This window comes from Salvelinus namaycush, chromosome 11, assembly GCF_016432855.1.
Source record: "Salvelinus namaycush isolate Seneca chromosome 11, SaNama_1.0, whole genome shotgun sequence".
In the NCBI taxonomy this organism is placed as follows: Eukaryota; Metazoa; Chordata; class Actinopteri; order Salmoniformes; family Salmonidae; genus Salvelinus; species Salvelinus namaycush.
The window spans coordinates 18,740,369-18,763,631 of NC_052317.1; the positions used below are offsets into that span (position 1 = coordinate 18,740,369).

The 23,263-nt window shown below is 43.8% G+C and overlaps 1 protein-coding gene across 1 annotated transcript in view; it reads right to left on the minus strand.

Annotated features, from left to right (window-relative positions):
• Positions 1 to 3,011: 3,011 nt before the first annotated feature.
• LOC120055539 (XK-related protein 4-like) overlaps positions 3,012 to 23,263 on the minus strand; it is a 63,807-nt gene continuing 43,555 nt past the window's right edge. Inside the window, exons 2-3 of the mRNA XM_039003405.1 lie at positions 14,423 to 14,622; positions 3,012 to 3,970 (exon numbers count right to left, since the gene is read on the minus strand). Of these exons, the coding sequence (XP_038859333.1) occupies positions 3,012 to 3,970; positions 14,423 to 14,622 (1,159 nt within the window). The remainder of the gene's footprint in view (positions 3,971 to 14,422; positions 14,623 to 23,263) is intronic.

Genomic DNA, 23,263 nt, shown 5'->3' on the forward strand with positions numbered 1-23,263 from the left:
TCCCCCCGTGCCGTTTGGTTTCTGTCATCATTGTAAATAAATAAAAATCTGCTTTTTTAAAATTAACCTTAAAACACAGACAGGTTAATGCAGGGGTGTTAAACTCATTTTGCCCCACAGGCTGCATTCGGTCTTCACCAAGGTCCGGAGAGGCACACTTAAAATTGGTTATATTTCCTCGCCGTCAAAGTTTGCTGAAAATTGCCCTCTATCCATCGCTTTTGGAAATGTTTATGCTCCCTGACTGTCTAGCTTTTCGGTGACTGTTCTGTGGTATGTTTTACTCAACTCCATTAAATATTCAGAAGTGAATGCCGCTACACGTTCAAGAGACTCTCTAAAAAGTTTTTTTTTGGTATTACATGCAGAAGCACTGGGTAAAATCATGTCCACAGCTCTGTTTTCTTGGAGTTGAGTTGGTGTAGAGCAGCATAAAGAGACTATAAATGTAAGTCCATTATCATTTCTACCGTTTCATATTTGTTGTTGTTGTTGCCATTTCAATGTCGATTGAGATTGTTTTTCCTCAGAAATAATTCGACATTTTTTATTAATGAAAAATATATATATACACTCCAACAGGCCGGATTGAAGGGGCTCGCGGGCCGGATCCATATGACAGCCCTGGGTTAATGAGAGAAACTCAAAAGATAAGTTGTAATAAAACGTGTTGCACCATTTATGCTCATCCACACTGAATTCAACTCAGAAGAAGTAAACAGAGCTGTGGACATGGTTTTACCCAGTGCTTCTGCATGTATTACCCCCAAAAACTTTTTAGAGAGTTCCTTGAACGTGTAGCGGCATTCACTTCTGAATATTTAATGGTGTTGAGTAAAACATACCACAGAACAGAAGGGAACAGACATAACTAAGACAATTTGTGTGATGTCGCAACAACAAGGCAAATGATGTGAAAGCAAATTAAACCAAGAATTTCCCACATACGAACGGATATGAATAATTAAAATAAGACATTTCAACAAAAACAATTCAACAAAAATTAATCTGAACCATTCAGTAGAGATTTCAAATCTTGCTCTAGTCGAAAACAACAGGCACATCTTTCTGGACTGATCAATGGCCTTTTCTCACTCTCACATTGAATATCATGGTTTCCTTCCCTCAATGTGCTCTGATTAATTCCACAGAAGTTTTGTGCTTGTTTTTTTCCCTCCTCCTTGTCACCCTCTTCTCTCCATAGTTCAAACGAACAAGACATAAAAAAGAAGCGCTTGTGACCTAGAACTGAAAGAGAAGCTACACACTTTCTTTTTTGTGAAGACACCTTTGCAAGATATTTGAAGATATTTTTAGATATCACATCCACAGTCATAGTGCCTGGGGCTTAAGTCAGAGCATAAAAGGTGAAATACTTGTTGTTTCCTGCTCAAAAGACCATCTTGACACCATTGATGTTGGATGTTGACAGCTACAATGATAGTGGTATACACCCTAGAATTGGTACTGATCTTGTGTTGAGTATAGGCTACAGCAGCCTTTCACACCATAGTGCTGAAGTGCATGTCTCTAGTTCATTGCACTACAATATATAGCTGCAGACAAACTGACCACTGATTGTAGCATCTACACATACCATCCTGCGCCATGCTTTTCCTCTCTTATAAGCACGCATGAGCGCGCACGCATACACACACACACACACACACTTCCCCCCCACACACACGGATGGCAATACACTTTTACATCAGTTAGGTAAAACGTAAAAAAGAATGCGGCATCTATGATGACAGTAGATCCTGCAGGTGCTTCAGTTATGAGAGTAGTTTGGCTGAAGTGGCTGCTCGTTTGTCTCTTATCCTCTCCTCCTCTCCGTACAGAACAGCACTATGTGGCCCAGCAGACTGATCCTTATCAGCCATATGGACGCATGGCAGCCCAGACCACAGCTGGACGAGGCTGGACTGTAAATAGGAGCTGCCAGGAAGGTTTTCTTGGCATGCCGCCTTTTATCCAGGCGAGAACAAAGATGAGGTTTGTCCTTCAGTCTCTCCACAATACACGAACATTCCGGTTTTATTTAGCATATAAACAGCATGATTACCATGTACAGTACTAAGCTTCTTCAAAGTAAATAGCAGTTCTGCCCTGCCTGAATCTACTAATATCCAGTTACTGGCAGTCACAGCCACAAAATCCAGTAGTTTCAGACCTTTTGGCACTAGGACAACATGGCTGATGAAATCAGATCAGAACTCATGGGCCAGTACACATGTAAAGTATGACAGACACAACGCCCTACTCATGTCGCTAATTACATCACGGACTACGCGTGTACTACTTTGTCACCTGTTTTCTTTGAATTAGAAATAACTAGAACCATCCTAAATATGAATCAGGACCATTAACTGACCTTTTTTTTCTTATTTTTGTTAATCAACACGTCCACTATATCAGGGGATATTACTTGTATCCTATAAATGTAAAGTACATATTTGCAGGTCTAAGATGTTGGTAATAGAAATTCATGTAAATATGAGATATCGTAGGTAAACATTAATAACTTGTTATAACCTGTTACGAACCTTCATAAGGATCTGTTATGAAAGGGCATGATATCATTCATTAGAACACTGCTTTTATTATGATAGACTATTGGGCTACATTTTTTTATATGTGTGTGTGCGCAATGGCCTTTTATCAAATAAGAGATTCCCTGACGAACGTAAGTAAAATTTAAAAAAAATGTAAATACAATAACGACAACATCAACCAAATAAACCCAAAAAGAGGAACTCTGTTTAGAAAACATTAATATATCCCTCCGTCACATCAACTAATAAATTGTGTCTATTCTTGCCCATGACAATCAACATCATGGTTCAATGCTAATATGTAGAGTGAGTGAGAGAGCTAATAACTTATTATTGCCACAGTCCTGCTGTAAATCCAAGTTGATGGTCATCCTTTGTTACGGTTTTGCATTTCCAAGGATCCAACATCCAGGCATCCAACATCCAGGCATCCAACATCCAGGCAGCAGTGTAGGGCTACAACGTGGTCTCATACTCCAGGCGCTCCTGAACTGTAGTGTCATCTTTGTACTGGAGTCTGGGCGGCGTAGGGGAGCAGTCGATGGCCAGGATGGCCTTGCGTATACTCCTGTCCAATACGTGCCTTTCCCAGGCCGGATAGCGGTTCCGACACAGGTCTATTTTGATGACCGTCTCCTCGATGCGTGGGGCACGGGAGGACGGCGTGGAGGGGGCGGTGGGTCTCACCTGAAACACGGGCATGCAGCCGTCCCTCTCTGTGTATTTGCCGTCCCTGCCAATGGTGCCGTCCCCTGAGATGAGAGGCGCACCACGGTTGGACCTCAGCGAGTTGGTGGCCCCCTCGGCAGGCAGCATGAAGGCAGCCGTGGGGTCGTCCAGCACGAGGCTGGGTGAGCGTCCGAATCGGGGCCCATTGGGGTGAAAGAAGGCGTAGTACATGAGCATGAAGACGATGCCGGTGAGGAAGCTGCTGAAGATGACACAGAGGGCGGGGACGGCGAAGGCGTCGGTGCTCTGAGGGACGCGGTACAGGTACCACAGGGCACTCAGAGCAGTGTTCTCCAGCAGGATCACAAAGTAGTAGATGAAGAGCCTACACCGAGTACGACCCTCCTTCACATTAAACCAACTGAAGATGTAGATGATCCCCACGACCATGTCGAAGACAATCTCCTCCCACTTGGTGATGCAGAACTCGGTCTCACAGTGGACTATCCAGAAGGTCATAATGCACCAGTGGAGGACGATGAAGATACCAAAGTAGAGCTGGAACACGGAGGCGAACAGGGCGAAGGTGATGACCCGGGCGGCAATGGTGAAGAAGTGCCAGCAGAACTGGATGATGACGGCCAGGTAGCTGATTGGCTTCTTATCATCCCGGGAGTCTCGTAGGGCTTTCTGATAGGATGCCAAGGCCCAGGCCAGAGACACCAGGGAGGCAGCCGCTGTCATTCCTACGGAGACACAGAAAGGACAAAAAAAACTCATGAGATTCGCAGTCACATTCACAGGTATAACATAATCAGAAAGTATGGTAACCCAAACTGTTATAGACCTATATCCATCCTGCCCTGCCTTTCTAAAGTCTTTGAAAGCCAAGTTAACAAACTTATCACCGACCATTTCGAATCCCACCGTACCTTCTTCGCTATGCAATCTGGTTTCCGAGCTGGTCATGGGTGCACCTCAGCCACGCTCAAGGTCCTAAACAATATCATAACCGCCATCGATAAAAGACATTACTGTGCAGCCGTCTTCATCGACCTGGCCAAGGCTTTCGACTCTGTCAATCACCGCATTCTTATTGGCAGACTCAACAGCCTTGGTTTCTCAAATGACTGCCTCGCCTGGTTCACCAACTACTTCTCAAATAGAGTTCAGTGTGTCAAATCGGAGGGCCTGGTGTCCGGACCTCTAGCAGTCTCTATGGGGGTGCCACAGGGTTCAATTATCGGGCGACTCTTTTCTCTGTGTATCAATGATGTCGCTCTTGCTGCTGGTGATTCTCTGATCCACCTCTACGCAGACGACACCATTCTGTATACTTCTGGCCCTTCTTTGGACACTGTTAACAAACCTCCAGACGGGCTTCAATGCCATACAACACTCCTTCCGTGGCCTCCAACTGCTCTTAAATGCTAGTAAAACTAAATGCATGCTTTTTAACCGATCGCTGCCCGCACCCGCCCGCCCGCTAGCATCACTACTCTGGACGGTTCTGAGTTAGAATATGTGGACAACTACAAATACCTAGGTATCTGGTTAGACTGTACACTCTCCTTCTAGACTCACATTAAGCATCTCCAATACAACATTTTATTTAGAATCGGCTTCCTATTTCGCAACAAAGCCTCCTTCACTCATGCTGCTAAACATACCCTTGTAAAACTGACTATCCTACCGATCCTTGACTTCGGCGATGTCATTAACAAAATAGCCTCCAACACTCTACTCAGCAAATTGGATGTAGTCTATCACAGTGCCATCCGTTTTGTCACCAAAGCCCCATATACTACCTACCACTGCGACCTGTATGCTCACGTTTGCTGGCCCTCACTTCATATTCGTCGCCAAACCCACTGGCTCCAGGTCATCTATAAGTCTTTGCTAGGTAAAGCCCCACCTTATCTCTGGCCACCATAGCAACACCCACCCGTAGTACGCGCTCCAGCAGGTATATTTTACTGGTCATCCCCAAAGCCAACTCCCCTTTTAGCTGCCTTTCCTTCCAGTTCTCTGCTGCCAATGACTGGAACGAATTGCAAAAATCACTGAAGCTGGAGACTTATATCTCCCTCACTAACTTTAAGCATCAGTTGTCAGAGCAGCTTACCGATCACTGCACCTGTACACAGCCCATCTGTAAATAGCCCACCAAACTACCTCATCCCCATATTGTTATTTATTTTTGCTCTTTGAACCCCAGTATCTCTACTTGCACATCATCATCTGCACATCTATCACTCCAGTGTTAATGCTAAATTGTAATTATTTTGCCACTATGGCCTATTTATTGCCTTACCTACTCTTACTACATTTGCACACACTGTATATAGATTTTCTATTGTGTTATTGACTGTACGTTTGTTTATCCCATTTGTAACTCTGTGTTGTTTTTGTCGCACTGCTTTGCTTTATCTTGGCCAGGTCACAGTTGTAAATGAGAACTTGTTCTCAACTGGCCTACCTGGTTAAATAAAGGTGAAATAAAAAAATGAAAAAATGAAGGAAAAAAAAACTACATGGGAGTAATGTGTGGAGTTTTTCCTTCCTGTAAAAGTCTGCCATGATGTGATGACTCTTTAATAGATACTGTACCGGTACGTATAATGTTTTCAAAGAGCAACGCAACACCAAACAGAACCGGGAGCCAAACAAACGTTTTTTTGCACCAAAACACAAACACAAGCACATTTGGGAGACAAACAACCCTTCAGGAGGAACTGCATAACATTATATATTCCTCCACTCAGTGACTCTCTGCAGTGCAATTAGCTCAATATGAAACCCATTCTTTTCCAAGCTGCCTGTAAAATACAGCAATTCACAAGACCCACTGGTGGCGTTTAGCTCTGAAATATCTGAACTGAGGGACTGTATTGTTGCTTTGTACTCAGTAAAATCCAGAAAAGATGGCTGTGGTGATGGCAGAGGTCCAGGGATCCCTGGCTGTATGACACTGGGTTTGACACTGGGTTTCTCTGAGGAGCTGGGTGCCTTGGTTCAAGTGCCAAGTCCTCATGGCGCTGGAGTGATCGTCCTCTATCAAGAGTGAGAGGAGACCATCTCCTGGACTCGATACCAGAGGGAGACAACAGCCTACACACGCACTTGCATGTACACACACACACACACGCGCGCGCGCGCGCGCGCCCGCGCTTGACCTCCCCAAGATGTCTCTACGCACACACACACACAATACTTTGGTCAGACAGACAAGTACAAGAGGCAAAGAGCACAAGTGGACAGACTGAATTGACTGCATTTTACTATCTTTGTTAAATCCTATTGAATATATCTACTGTTTATTATTCCTCCGTAACCGCAGGTACTGCAGGATTTTGTTCCAACTAGGCACCACACCTAACCAACTGAGCTAATTGATCATTTCAGCGCCTAAATTCAACACGCCTGGTCTTCCAGGTCGGTTAAATTAAAAGCATGAAGTGCGAGGGTTGCTTACCCCTGCCCTAGGGATTCAATGGAAACTCTTTAGACTACAATCTGACTGTAAACACTGAAAGTAGGAGCAATAAGGAGGTTCATTGGCAGCCATTCAAGTTCATGCGACCCTTTAATCACATGGAGGAGGACCCCATGAATATCCTGGGATACATCCAAAATGGTACCCTATTCCCTATAGCCCTCCAACTCAACTCTGGACCTGGAAGCCAGTTCCACTGTGTTCTTTCATTGTTGCCCTCTAATCAGGGACTGATTTTGACCTGGGACACCAGGTGTGTGCAATTAATTATCATGTAGAACAGAAAACCAGCAGGCTCCGGACCTCGTAGGTTAAGAGTTGAATACCCCTGCCCTATATAGTGCACTACTTTTGACCAGAGCCCTATAGAGCTCTCTGCTGCCAATGACTGGAACAAATTTCAAAAATCACTTAAGTTTGAGACTTATATCTCCCTCATTAACTTCAAGCATCGGCTGTCAAAGCAGCTTACCGATCGCTGCAGCTGTACACAGCCCATCTGTAAATAGCCCATCCATCCAACCAACTACCTACCTCATCCCCATATTTGTTTTTTGTTTATTTCTGCTCTTTGCACACCAGTATGTCTACTTGCACATCCTCATTTGCACATCTATCACTCCAGTGTTAATTACTAAATTGTAATTACTTTGCCACTATGGCCCATTTATTTCCTTAGCTCCTTACTTAATTTGCACACACTGTATACACATGTTCTATTGTGTTATTGACGGTACTGTTGTTTATCCCATGTGTAACTCTGTGTTGTTGTTTTTGTCGCACTGCTTTGCTTTATCTTGGCCAGGTCGCAGTTGTAAATGAGAATTTGTTCTCAACTGGCCTACCTTTTTTGGGGGGGAGCTTAATAATAAACCATGCTATTCAATCATGTGCAAATTAAAAGTGAGGAACAGTCGTTATTACGGGGCATGACAGCTACTTACTGTTTCCCATAAAGTGAGCCAGAGTCCGCTCAGAAAACACACTTACTCCATTGTTTTATTACATCCTCAAGAGCAAAGAGACAGTGAAGCAAACTGGGAAATGAATACTGGTCGAGCTGTGCCGCATGACCCCAGTTTATACAATAGTCTAGCGGGCCTGGCTGGGTGGACTAGCTCTTGATCAAACTGTGAGCATATTATTGTGACTTTAAAGGTTATAATAGATCAGACCACATTTAAAACTGAGATAATTACTATTTATTGCAACGCAGCTCCCTTGGCTCCTCTAATAACAAAGAATTACCCACAAAGACATCTGGCAACAAGCTGTGCTCTGTCTGGTGGTAGAGCTGTCCCGGATATTTCCGTTTTACTTTTACCAGAGATGGCTTTGATGATGGGGCACAAAATGAAATCCATACTTGACATTCTCTAGACCAAAGACTGTTGTGGGCAGGATACTTGTCTGTCTAATCTAGATCATGGATTATGATGTGACTGGCTGCTATGGACATTTTGGTCCATGTAGCAACAACCTCATACATAAATCAATTAATTATCCTGGAGCTGGATGAATAAATCCAGCTTCAAAAGTTGAAAATGAAAGCCTTCCAAACACCCTTTCAAATGTAAATGAAGAGTTTAGATGATAGAGAAAATATAGGACAACTTCAATGTATGTGCATATCAAAGCATCAATATCTTATTTAGAACCTCACTCAAAACTCTATGGCTCCTTGTGGATGGATATGTATCTGGAACCAATGTCAATCCTGTCACCTCACTCAAGGAGTCCTACAGTACAGCAAAGTGTTACCCAATTACCCTTTCTGTAGATACCCTTTGTGTAATGTCTCCCAAATAGTCCCTATGGTCTTAAGTGTAACTGCAGTATATGCATTACTTATCTCCCTGTTCCTGGCCTTTAACACCCAGGACCATTACAGTCAATTGCATTTTGTAATCAGACGTTAACATATGGCTGACTCCTGTGCTTTTAAAATTATTTTCACTTCAAAGTCAAACCGAGTCAGTTTGTTGAGAGAGACCACTCTCTCTTTTCCAGGATGTCAAAACTGGATGGCGTGATGTATACAGTAGAAATATGACAGAAAATCATTGTGTTCCTCCACTTCTGTCTACACAAAAAAAATGCTATCTAGAACCAGCTGTCCCCATAAGAGAGCCCTTTGAAAAACTAGTTTTGGTTCCAGGTAGAACCCTTTTTGGTTTCAAGTAGAAGCCTTTTGGTTGTGGAAAGGGTTCTACCTGGAACCAAAACTAGTTTTTCAAAGGGCTCTCCTATGGGGACAGCTGAATAACCCTTTTAGGTTCTAGATAGCATGTTTCTGCGTAGACAGAAGTGGAAGAACGCAATGATGTTCTGTCATGTTCCTACTTTTTTCTAAGAGTGTATACAATACATTGAGCTGAGAGAATCAGATAACTGTCTGTCTGTCTCCTTCTGTTTGTATGCCGATCAATAATATAGCTATGCCTTAAGCAGATGCTTTTTATCAACTGTATCTATCTACTATATTGATTGGCCTATCTATTTACATGTTTGTATTTTTTTGTCATTGATTAATAACAGTCTTTAACCCAGTTAGATGCAGGCCAGGCCATTAGGTGTTGGGGCGTGATGAAAGGGTTTAATGACTACTGTGTGGAGTGGGATGATTAACAGGCTGAGGCCAGGAGTGGCAGGGGACTGGGAGGGGGATGCCATTCTTATTCTGGAGCTAGGCCCTGCGCGCGTGTGTTTGTGCACGTTTAGTTTAGTGCATGCACGTGAGTGTGTGGGTGTGTGTCTGAGGAAGGAAGCAAAGCCCTTCCTCTGCCCACACACACACACACACACACACACACACACACACACACACACACACACACACACACACACACACACACACACACACACACACACACACACAGCACATCTCGAGGAGAAGGAGGAGGGGAGGGAAGCTAGAGGAATCTGCCGGGCTGCCACAGTCCAGCAGCGTGCTGCCTGGCTACTGGGTAGTGTGATTTAACTGGTGATGTAATGCTCCTCCTCTCCTCTCACAGAAGCTTCAGTAATTTGGGAAAGGGGGCGGGCTGGGGACCAGGGAGAGGCAGGGTTACGTAAACCACAGCAGCATCACTGCAGCACTGGGGCTGCAATGTACCAAATGGCACCCTATTCCCTATGTAGTGCACTACCTTTAACCAGACTAGTGCACTATATTAAAGGGAATTGGGGGCCATTTCAGACAGCAAAGGCTTTGGCCAAAAGTACTATACAGGGTACTATATAGTATAAGCACTATGTAGGGGATAGGTTTAAATTTCAGATGTAGCCTGTGTGGAAATACCTGCTTCAGCAGCAGCAGCAGGGTCATTACTGTTGGCAGCACTGGGAAATGGATATTGTGGAAATAAAACGTTGATGAGTGTCTGCTTCCTGGTATACTGTACAGTTGAGATTTTTCAGTGTGAGTGGTTTTCTCCTCATAGACTCATGCCTTTGGCATTGTCACTGTGTTGCTGACAGTTTCTTTCACAGATTTGTCACTGCTTTTATAAAAAGGCAACATATGGTATTCTCACTGCAAGCAACAGAGCTGGATAACTAACTCTCTGGATAACTCTCTCAGTGCTACTTTTAGTCAGTGAGTGAGTGGGTGAGTGAGAGGTGAATGTCTGTGGCCATGGCTGTATGATCAAAATAACACTTTTCTTAACCTCAGGGATTTTTTAAAAACTGCCAGGATTGGCCTTCTAAAATAAAATCAGAACAAGGGGAGAGAGTCAGACATACTGTTGTGGTAAGGAAGAAGACATTACCTCAATTAACTTATCTAGCAGAGAGCGGAATGAAGACAAGTGATTTGAAGAGCACACAGAGAGGGCCTGGGACAGGCCTGAAGCAGCCTTATCAAACCCATTAACACAAGCTTATTTGGAAAAGGAAAAAGCAAGCTCTTCCCAACCATGGTGGGTTTTTAAATACATTGCCCAGTTCATCAGATTATAGGATGTATTGCTTTACCTAAATACTTCAGACAAATGAATGGTGTGTGATATGCCACTGGGTTAAATGGTTTCTTAAATCAACACAGAAGGTATGACTTGACATTTCATAAAGCTCTCCATGTTAGCTCCCTGTGATAGCGCAGTGTGTTGATGCAAGAGGAAGATTTTAAAACAATATCTCTCATTTCTCTTCTTCTTTTCCAATATGAGAGTCACCAAGTCAAATATGATTGCATATTCAAGCAATAGGTAACCAACAGTGATGTACCCTTGACTTAGGACCGAGAGGGATTGCTGAATACCACTTATTTGTCACCTGGGATAGTACTTACGATTGCAGTGAGGATAAAGTAGATATAATTCAGGAAAAGTGCTGCAAGAAATACAGTCAAGCTGAAGAATTGCTCACTTACAGGTGTTGGTTTAGATAGGCCTCCTGGAGAATATTTATTTTCCCAGAAAGGAAGTGTGTCACTCTGACAGAGTGTAAGAGAGGAAAAAGGCTGACGACTGATGAGTTCTGGCTCACTGCTAGTGTGGGCTAAAACCACAGTAGCTATGGCAACTTCACTTAGAGAGAGAGAGTGGTAGGGAAATATAATGAGAACGAATGAGAGAGTGAGTGAGAATATGAGAGAGAGCAAGAGAGAGGGAGAGAGAGAGTTTGGCTATTTTTGGCTGGCGTTAAGGACGGCACTAGTGTCAAACGCACATTAGTTTGCAATTTCGTCATGTAAAAACTTGCGCACTGGCATTTTCCAGCCCTAACGCCGGGTTCGGCAATTTACCTGTCTTACATGAGCTCGCTTGCGCTCAGATGGGCAGGGTGGAAATATTTGAGGTGTGTCCTTGAAGACATGATCCAAAGTGCTCATTTCAGGCAGCGCTGACAGGGATATTTAAGACCAACTGAAAGCTGGTTTTAGTGGTAACACAGTGTGTTATGGCATGAATTTTGACAGCGGAAACGCAGCCTATCTAGCCGTGACGTACACTGCACATGGAACAAGATCAGTGGTGTAAAGTACTTAAGTAAAAATACTTTAAAGTTCTACTTTTACTTTTACTTTTACTTCACTACATTCCAACAGAAAATAATGTACTTTTTATTCCATACATTTTCCCTGACACACAAAAGTTCTCGTTGCATTTTGAATGCTTAGGACAGGAAATTGTCCAATTCACACACTTATCAACAGAACATCCCTGGTTATATCTGTCTCTGATCTGGTGGACTCACTAAACACAAATGCTTTGTTTGCAAATTATGTCTGAGTGTTAGTGTTCCCATGACTATCCGTAAATACATTTTTAAAAACACAAATTGTGGCATCTGGTTTGCTTAATATGAGGAATCTGAAATGATTCATGCTTTTACTTTTGATACTTAAGAATATTTTAGCAATTACATTTACTTTTGTTTATTTAATAAGTATATTTAAAACCAAATACTTGTAGACTTTTACTGAAGTAGTATTTTACTGGGTGACTTTTACTTGAGTCATTTTCTATAAAGGTATCTTTACTTTTACTCAAGTATGACAATTGGGTACTTTTTCCACCACTGAACAAGAGTGACCTAATGTGCTTTTGGTGCCTGTATACTTCGTATTTAGAAACATAAAAAAACAAGGCTTTTTTTGTCTGCCCATTGCAATTGCGAAGTAGTCAAGACTGTCGATAACAGGTTTGGCTCCTGAGACCGCTTGGAAATAAATCTTAAATCACCAAAATGTATTAAAATATTAAGTTTGAGAGGAGTAAAACAGTGAGCTGACTGTTTTATCTATGCATTGTAGGCAGGCCCACATTATTTTAGCCAAGCAGGTCCCGTTTTGGATGTGCGTGAAACCCTCCATAGTCTGCGTTGTTTTAATATTATATGCCGACATGGAGAAATGATGGGGCCTGTAAGTGTGACATAGCCTATTAAAACAAGTTGTTGTTTTGTTTAGAATTTGATTAGAATTATTCACCTCTTTTTACGCCTTATCAATAATTAATTTAATCTTGCTTATTGACAATGTTTGGCATGTCCACGCTCAGCCATAATGTAATTTACAGTAGACCTAGCCCATATATCAGTGTGAATGCTATTGAAGCCATGCAATTACTTAGAACAATGTGGACTGCAAATGGGTTCAAGTTAACATATTTAGCAAAGATAGGTCTACATTTTGTTGATTCATTTCTGTAAGTCATTTAACAAACTAACATTGGAATTGAAATTGATCCCAAGACAATACATAAAAGACCGTAATTACACAACTTGAAGCAACCACATATTTCGCCATGGAGCATGTTTTGATTGGCCAGTAAGGGGCAAAGCCTAGACACACCCACAACTTGTTTATTCGTCAAAACCCATCCCGATATTGAACAACCATATTTTCATGTATTTTTATAGAAAATTGTTAATGAGCTAAACTGAATGGGGGACTAAAACGGTTAGGTCAAGCCAAGGTCAGCGATGCCACATGGGAGGGTTTTAGGTGCTCTATAAATCCGCCATAATGTCCTCAAGTCTTGGTGAGCCGAGGATGGGATTTTCAGAGCAATTAACTTACCCCATCAATCCATCCACATTTCTCTGTCCCATTGTACTATAGCAGCCTGTGAATATCAAATGGAAGAAGAGGAACCTATAAATACACTCTCTCTTCTTCTCCCAAGGCTCCTAGACTCAGAGTAGCTACAGTGATTAACATCCTGCATTATGTGCATTTTCCACTTGTAAATCTTATGCAACTCCCACAGTATGAATATAATTGTTTTGAAATGATGACTGGAGAGAGACTGACAAGAGGAAATACAACCGAGTGACTACATCCAGAGACTCGTCAGCATCCTCTCCATTGTTTTCTCTCCCTCTCAAGCGCATCACAGATTTTTACAAACCCTCCTCGCCGCTAACGTCAGAGGAGGTCCAATCTTCTTTAGCGCAGCAGAAAGAGCATAAGTGCCTCTAAAGTGCAGCAAATCCTCTACTTTCCGCGGCTCAGCACAGCAGAGGAGAAGGTAGAGCAAAGCAAGGCTATGGAGTTGTGGGGACGATGGACAAGGGGAAGACTTGTGATAGTGTTCAAGCCTACAGCAGACCTGGAAGCCCTCCACTGGTCTAAATGTGGCCAGCCTTCTTCCCCCCCTGCGTGCGTTTGCTTGTGTGTGTGTGTGTGTGTGTGTGTGTGTGTGTGTGTGTGTGTGTGTGTGTGTGTGTGTGTGTGTGTGTGTGTGTGTGTGTGTGTGTGTGTGTGTGTGTGTGTGTGTGTGTGTGTGTGTGTGTGTGTGTGTGTATCCGAGCGTGAGGCATGCGAGGTGTGTGTGTGCCAGTCCAGCCAGTGTAATTAAACATGATTCATTGCCCCGGAGAGAGAACCACACTCTTTCTGTACTTAACATTACATTAGGCCTGCATTTCTAAGAGCAGACTTTACATTGATGTGCTTCTGCTTACACTAACAAATAAGTATTCCACACAGGCCTGGACCACAATAGAACACTTGGGTGGTGGTGTCCTTTTAAACCGTGGTATCCCAACTTGGGAAACCCTAACAGTGCAATGTGACTGATTTACAACAGACAGAGACAATGAATGGGAATAGTGGAGGATGGAGAGAGTATGTGAAAGTGTGGTTTCAGGAAGTACATTGGATGGCCTGTGTATTTACAGTATGTGTATAGTGGCAGATAGATGAGGTGAAAGGGAGAGTGTTAATACAGGGTGTGGTTCCAGCCAGTACCTTGGACGGCCTGCAGTTTGTGGGTCTGGATGATGATGCAGAGCTGCAGGACCAGCTGAGGAGCGCTCTCCAGGAAGGTGGCCAGGAGGTGCAGCATGCTGACGTCAGCAAACTCATACACCATCCTCCAGTAGAATCTCCAGCGGTCATGGTCCCCACTGCGCCGGCTCCGGATGCCCAGGTAGATGGCGTGGAAATACCTGGAACAAAAGGAAACAATACAAAACAATACCTTGTCAAAAAGTTTGGATCCATTGGCGTAGCAGCTAATGTGCTACCCCTCGACTCCACAGTATGACCCCCTTTGGTTGTGCATGTATATAGAGAGTCATATCATATTTGTGTTTATATGTGCCACTCAAATGTGTTTCATCCATTTTCATATTCTAATCCTATCTAGAATGAATTTCACCAAGTCGAACTTCTAAAATTGTGTCTTACAGCTCCTATCCAACAGACTGCATTCAGCAGTAAGAGGGTTTCTGATGTTGTGTTGGGTTATCCTGTGTGTTAGCTATGCCTAAGGATGCACATGAATTTGATGTGAATTATTTAGTGCTATTGCAGTTGATTCTGTGAATACAGACATAGTGTGGCTATAAACAATAAACACAGAGAAAGTGATGTCATTGTTACATAACTTCAGCTTGGTATTGTAGCTAGAATAATGATTATGATACATTTAAGTCCCGGGGGGATGTGGTACTGTGTATGGCAAATATACTACGGCTAAGGGCTGTTCTTAGGCACAAAGAAAAGCAGAGAGACTGGACAAATTCCTTAGCCGTGGTATATTGGCCATATATCACAAACCCCCGAGGTGCCTTATTATTATAAACTGGCTACCAACGTAATTAGAGCAGTAAAAATACATGTTTTGTCATACCCGTGGTATCAGCCAATCAGCATTCAGGGCTCTAACCTCCCATTTTATAAGTACATTTAACCTGTCATTGCAAATTATTAAATAAATAAAGACCAATTGTTTTCTAAAAGTGGACTTAATTGTTACACAGTGAAAATGTCTCAAGTGGCACTTAAGATTAGTTAACCTCAGCATTGGCAGAAACAGCTATCTGCTTGCTTGTTCTAGGTTGAGTTCTAAATGGCACCCTATTCCATTTATAGTCCACTACTACCCATAGGGCTCTGGTCAAAAGTAGTGCACTATAGGGAATATGGTGCCATTTGGGACTCAGAGCTTCAAGTGGATGGAACATCACTTTTAAGCTGCTAGCTATTCCCAGGTAATTAACTACATCTATATTTACAATGCTAATCTAACCATTTAAACATAAAGGCTTGAAAGAGCTTATTTCGCAAACATACACTTTTACTGTCAGAGAGAGACATGCGCAGAATTAAGATGAGGCTAGCTATTGACTACAGCTCCACCAATCTATGAAATCCTCACACACACAAAAATAATATGCTTCACTGGCAGTCTGGGCAACCGTCCAAACATAACCGTCCAGAATCTACCGGCCCACCACAGGGCTACTTTAGTACAGCACTGTACACTGCTTCTACTACTCCATTACCTGAGAACATGTTCAGGGGAGGCCGACATGGTGACCAATTAGTGTTTTTGTGCCCCTATAATTTTTGTAGCTCTCTACATTAAGAGCACGGATATTAAACTAATTTTGTCACAAATAACCACATACAAGTGCCACATCTGTAAAGTTAATGTGGAAATTATGGAACTGCAGTTGGATGTTTTCGCAAAACTGCTGCTTTCAAACTTAGTGTAGGTGTAAGCTTTGACTGATGATACTTTCCCTCAGTGCCTCATTAAATGTGGATTCTATGCAACACCATTTTGAAAGGACTGAGGTTGAACACTTAGATTTTGTTTATACATTTGTACTTATCACCACATCTCATCTGCGATTGTACCACATTTATAACATTTATATTTCCCTAGCAGAAATACTACTACATCTGAACAGTCAGTGTTGCACATTTAAGTGATATCAATTAAAGGTTTCTTAAGATGAGTTAAACTTTCTATGACTCTGTGTAGGCCTTCAAGTCTCCAGGGTTAGCTAGTGATTATTAGGGTAACTGCACTTCAGAGGTTTCTAAGAATCACATTTCTGCTTTAAAACAGAACACAGTAGACAGGATGCTTATGAAATTCTGACTTGGGTTACGGTCTTTGCTAAAGGTCTAATGACTGAATATGGCCCTAATGAAACGTAGCCAGACTGTGAATTGATACACCGACTGATCCAACTCCTGTTTTTCCAGGACGCAGCTACTGAGGAGCCCTGAATTTGTCTCCAACAGAGGCCCTGCCTACTGGCACCTGAGTTGTATTCATTTGGCCCCAAACGAAGAAAGAAAAGGACTGGAACAGGGAGCAACTTCCTAAACTTGTACAATAAGAAGCACTTGTTTTCTGTTTTCAATTGATGAACGCTTTTAAAAAAAAATGCTACGCTGTGCCCTAATGTATACGACCCTGCCAGCCCTGTCCCAGCACCAGTCCTGCCCCGCGGTGCCAGATGCCCCATTCCCAGGGTGTGTCTGGGGTCCTCACACAGACACATTATCCCCCTAACCCACCTAGGCACACAGCCAACCTACTCACGCTCACAGGCAACAGAGGTAAACCAATAGGATCCGCCCCTTTTTTCCCGTTTTTGCCTGAAATGACATACTCAAATCTAACTGCCTGTAGCTCAGGCCCTAAAGCAAGGATATGCATATTCTTGGTACCATTTAAAAGGAAACACTTTGAAGTTTGCGGAAATGTGAAAGTAATGTAGGAGAATATAACACAATAGAACTGGTAAAAGATAATACAAAGAAAAATCTACCGTTCTTTTGTATTTTTTTTGTACCATTATTTTTGAAATGCAAGAGAAAAACCATAATGTATTATTCCAGCCCAGGTGCAATATAAATTTTGGCCACCATATGGCAGCAGTGTATGTGCAAAGCTTTAGACTGATCCAATGAATCATTGCATTTCTGTTAAAAAAATTGTATCAAGACTGCCCAAATATGCCTAATTTGTTTATTAATAACTTTTTATGTTCAAAATTGTGCATCCGTCTCAAACAATAGCATGGTATTCTTTCACTGTAATAGCTACTGTAAATTGGAGAGTGCAGTTAGATTAACAAGAATTGAAGCTTTCTGCCAATATCATATATGTCTATGTCCTGGGAAATGTTCTTGTTACTTACAACCTAATGCTAATCGCATTAGCCTACGTTAGCTCAACCGTCCCCTGTATTATGACATGAATGCACTTCAAACCCAAATGCTTAGTCTCAGTCTTCAGCTACCATAAATCTTTGTTTTTAACGGTTGTAGTACTAAGTCAAAATATTCCCAAGTATGGTTTTTGGCGCTAATGATTTTATTTTGATGTTTGTACAATCAAATCAAATGTTATTTGTCACATTCTTCGTAAACAACAGGTGTAGACACAGTGAAATTCTTACTTACAGGCCCTTCCCAACAATGCAGAGAGAAGGAAAAAAGAGAAATAATACAAAAGTAATAACACATAATAATAAAAGTAATAATAAATACACAATCAGTAATGGTAACTTGGCTATATACCACTTCCATATTAGCCATGGTAATGGTACTTCCTGCTTGAGTTTTGCTTGTAAGCAGGAATCAGGAGGATAGAGTTATGGTCAGATTTCACATATGGAGGGCGAGGGAGAGCTTTGTACGCGTCTCTGTGTGACGTAAAGGTGATCTAGAGTTGTTTTATGCTGGTTGAAATGAGATAAGACATTAAAATCACTGAACACTAGGAGCATCGCATCTAGATGAACATTTTCTAGTTTGCTTATGGCTCTATACAGCTCGTTGAGTGTGGTCTTAGTGCCAGCATCGGTCTGTGGTAAATAGACAGCTACGAAAAATATAGATGAAATCTCTCTCTGTAAATAGTATGGTCTACAGCTTATCATGAGGTATTCTTTGTATTTGTTAAAAATATATATATATACATTACCAGTCAAAAGTTTGGACAAACTTACTCATTCAAGGGTTTTTCTATATTGTAGAATAATAGTGAAGACATCAAAAAACATAATGTTAACTTTCACTGCTATGCGGATGACACACAGCTGTACATTTCAATGAAACATAGTGAAGGCCCAAAATTGCCCTCGCTAGAAATTGGAACCTATGATGTACATTAATTGAAATGATTAGCTGTATATTTGTCACGATCGTCTTCTTGTGAGAAAGTGGACCAAGGCGCAGCGTTTGCAAAATACATCTTCTTTTATTTTAGAAGAGAGAAAAAACAAGAAACTAACAACTATACACAAACGTAACAAAATAACAAACTGACGACCGTGAAGCTATACAGACAAATAGTGCTGACACAAACACTACACATAGACAATTACCCACAAACAGCTAAAGCCTATGGCTGCCTTAAATATGGCTCCCAATCAGAGACAACAATAACCAGCTGTCTCTGATTGAGAACCAATTCCGGCAACCATAGACTTTCCTAGACACCTACACTGAACACTAACCCATCTACTCTACTTAACCCCCTACACCATACAACACCCTAGACAATACAAAAACACAAACTTCCCCATGTCACACCCTGACCTAAATAAAATAATGATAACAAAGATAACTAAGGCCAGGGTGTGACATAACCCCCCCCTTAAGGTGCGAACTCCGGGCGCACCAGCATAAAGTCTAGGGGAGGGTCTGGGTGGGCGTCTGTCCACGGTGGCGGCTCTGGCACTGGTCGTGGTCCCCACCCCACCATAGTCACTACCCGCTTTCGTAGCCTCCTCCAAATGACCACCCGCCAACTTCACCCCACTGGAATAAGGGGCAGCACCGGACTAAGTGGCAGCACCGGACTAAGGGGCAGCACCGTACTAAGGGGCAGTACCGGACTAAGGGGCAGCACCAGGATAAGGGGCAGCACCAGGATAAGGGGCAGCACCAGGATAAGGGGCAGCACCAGGATAAGGGGCAGCACCAGGATAAGGGGCAGCTCCGGACTGAGGGACGGCAGCTCCGGACTGAGGGACAGCACCGGACTGAGGGGCAGCACCGGACTGAGGGGCAGCACCGGACTGAATGGCGGATCCTGGCTGGCTGGCTCTGGTGGATCCTGGCTGGCTGGCGGATCCTGGCTGGCTGGCTCTGGCGGATCCTGGCTGGACGGCTCTGGCGGATCCTGGCTGGACGGCTCTGGCGGATCCTGGCTGGACGGCTCTGGCGGATCCTGGCTGGACGGCTCATGGCTGGCTGACGGATCTGGCTGCTCATGGCTGGCTGACGGATCTGGCTGCTCATGGCGGGCTGACGGATCTGGCTGCTCATGGCTGGCTGACGGATCTGGCTGCTCATGGCTGGCTGACGGATCTGGCTGCTCATGGCTGGCTGACGGATCTGGCTGCTCATGGCTGGCTGACGGATCTGGCTGCTCATGGCTGGCTGACGGATCTGGCTGCTCATGGCTGGCGGAAGGCTCTGGCTGATCCTGTCTGGCGGAAGGCTCTGGCTGATCCTGTCTGGCGGAAGGCTCTGGCTGATCCTGTCTGGCGGAAGGCTCTGGCTGCTCCTGTCTGGCGGAAGGCTTTGGCTGCTCCTGTCTGGCGGAAGGCTCTAGCGGCTCCTGTCTGGCGGACGGCTCTGAAGGCTCATGGCAGACGGGCGGCTTTGCAGGCTCAGTACAGACGGGCGGCTTTGAATACTCAGTACAGACGGGCAGTTCATGCGGCGCTTGGCAGACGGACAGTTCAGACGGCGTTGGGCAGACGGGCAGTTCAGACGCCGTTGGGCAGACGGGCAGTTCAGGCGCCGTTGGGCAGACGGGCAGTTCAGGCGCCGTTGGGCAGACGGGCAGTTCAGGCGCCGTTGGGCAGACGGGCAGTTCAGGCGCCGTTGGGCAGACGGGCAGTTCAGGCGCCGTTGGGCAGACGGCAGACTCTGGCCGGCTGAGACGCACTGTAGGCCTGGTGCGTGGTGCCGGAACTGGAGATACCGGGCTGAGGACACGCATCTCAGGGCTAGTGCGGGGAGAAGGAACAGGGCATGCTGGACCCTGGGAACGCACATTAGGCCTAGTGCGTGGTGCCGGAACTGGTGGTACCGGGCTGAGGACACTTGCCAAACACCCAAAATACACACACGTAACAAAAAAACAAACTGACGACCGTGAAGCTATACAGACAAATAGTGCTGACACAAACACTACACATAGACAATTACCCACAAACAGCTAAAGCCTATGGCTGCCTTAAATATGGCTCCCAATCAGAGACAACAATAACCAGCTGTCTCTGATTGAGAACCAATTCCGGCAACCATAGACTTTCCTAGACACCTACACTGAACACTAACCCATCTACTCTACTTAACCCCCTACACCATACAACACCCTAGACAATACAAAAACACAAACTTCCCCATGTCACACCCTGACCTAACTAAAATAATAATGAAAACAAAGATAACTAAGGCCAGGGTGTGACAATATTAGTCCTCTGCTGATTCATTAGACTTTAGTATAACAATGTCTGGCATGGAAGCTCTACATAATCTACATACATGCATGATTATGATAGTGGTAAAGTATTATGCAAACTACAAGAATACTTCCCTCCTGCCCTGTCAATGATCCAATGACCTATTCATGATTTATCAATCAAAACAGGAATACTCTTACTGGTGTGTGTGCTAGTCAAGGTCCAGGTCTGCACTGGGGAGTCTCAGTGGAATCTTCCTGCCTGACCTTCTCAATGAATGGGCTCCAGGCCCTGAACAGCATAATGATGCACTCCACCCCATCCCCTTAACACTGCCATGAAGACAGAACGGATACTAGCCCTCCTCACTCACTGCTCCTCCACATTGTCAAGGCTAATCTAGAGATCATCTCAACAGATTACTGCTCACATGTTCTCTCGATGAAAAACAAAGCTAATCTTCCAGGTTGATCCAGGACACTACCATGATGAAATACTGTGCAATACCATAGAAGCAAATAGTACTGCAGTACTGAATTAATGGACATCAGTAGGACCATTTGTTTGCTATTTCCTTTAAAAACATATCCCGCTCATGGTAACTACCCATTTCATATCATCCCCAGCACCAAGCCCCCCAGTATGTGAAACGCTGGTTGTGGCTGGATAACTGGATGGGTAACTGGCCTCTGGATGATGTTATTCCTGCAGCGGAGAGCCGGGGCTTTGCATGGTGTGGTGATAATCGCCATTCTAAATGGGATTAGCCAAATGTTGCTGTGCATCCTTCCCTGAAATGGGATTATTTCTAACACTCAGCCAATGACAGTCTGAAGAGTGGCTCAACAGACGTGCATAGAGCAACAATGCCTGTGGATGGGCCCATAGCTTACTGTACAGTGTACACACAACACGCCTGCCTGAGTAGACACCCATAATACAATACACACAAAGCAGGCCTGCGTCTATGTTTGAGGGCTGAGCTAAGAAACACTGACATTGTCCAAATAGCACCAGACTAAGAAACGTGTTGATGACAGGCTCCACACAGGGCTGTGCGACTGACTGACTGTGTGAGGCGTGCAGGACAGGGAAGCATCCTCACAGGCCATGCATGCCAACTCACAGGATCAGTGGAGACCGAGCTCTGATAGCTCTACCAGCTCAGACCTTTGATCACCGTATTTCAAATCAGTAGGGATTCCTAAGACTCTCCTAAAAACGTCTGTTTGCTCCTCTTAAGCATCAATCTCTCCAGCTTCTTTTAAGACTGGCCAATGAAGAGTATTGTAAAGTATACTCCCACTCACTGCAAAGGCAGTTATTTGTTTGATTCATTTCTAGATACTGTATATATGTCTTAGATATGATTCCTTGCTGTGACACAATACAAAACAATCAAGTTATTGTCTGTTCAATGTTTCTATCAGTCCTTGAAACAAACTAAACAATGTCATAAAACACATACACAATTCTCAAACATAACAGCACAAATGCTTAATCAAATACTTGTCTAGTCGTTCCATGTCTCTCATTGGCTTTTAATAACCATGATCGTGCTCATTAGGCACCACACAGGAGGAAACATTTCTAAACCGAGGAGGAGCTACTTGAACTTGTCTAACAAGAAAGCTCATCTTCATAGGTTTCCTGCTGTCTCGTGCCTCATTTTTTAAAAAATGTATCCGTTATTTTACCAGGTAAGTTGACTGAGAACACGTTCTCATTTACAGCAACGACCTGGGGAATAGTTACAGGGGAGAGGAGGGGGATGAAAGAGCCAATTGTAAACTGGGGATTATTAGGTGACCACGATGGTTTGAGGACCAGATTGGGAATTTAGCCAGGACACCAGGGTTAACACACCTACTCTTACAATAAGTGCCATGGGATCTTTAATGACCTCAGAGAGTCAGAACACACGTTTAACGTCCCATCCGAAAGACGGCACCCCTACACAGGGCAGTGTCCCCAATCACTGCCCTGGGGCATTGGGATACTTTTTAGACCAGTGGAAAAAGTGCCTCCTACTGGCCCTCCAACACCACTTCCAGCAGCATCTGGTCTCCCATCCAGGGACTGACCAGGACCAACCCTGCTTAGCTTCAGAAGCAAGCCAGCAGTGGTATGCAGAGTGGTATGCTGCTGGCAATGAATGAACACGACCCAAGATTGGTGTGTCCTGTTTGTTACTTTTCATGCTGCTGGCCTGGGCCTCTGGCTCTGTTCTAATGAACACGACCCAGGTTAGTTCGTCCTGTTTGTTACTTCTCATGCTGCTGGCCTGGGCTTCTGGCTCTGTTCTAATGAACACGACCCAGGTTAGTTCGTCCTGTTTGTTACTTCTCATGCTGCTGGC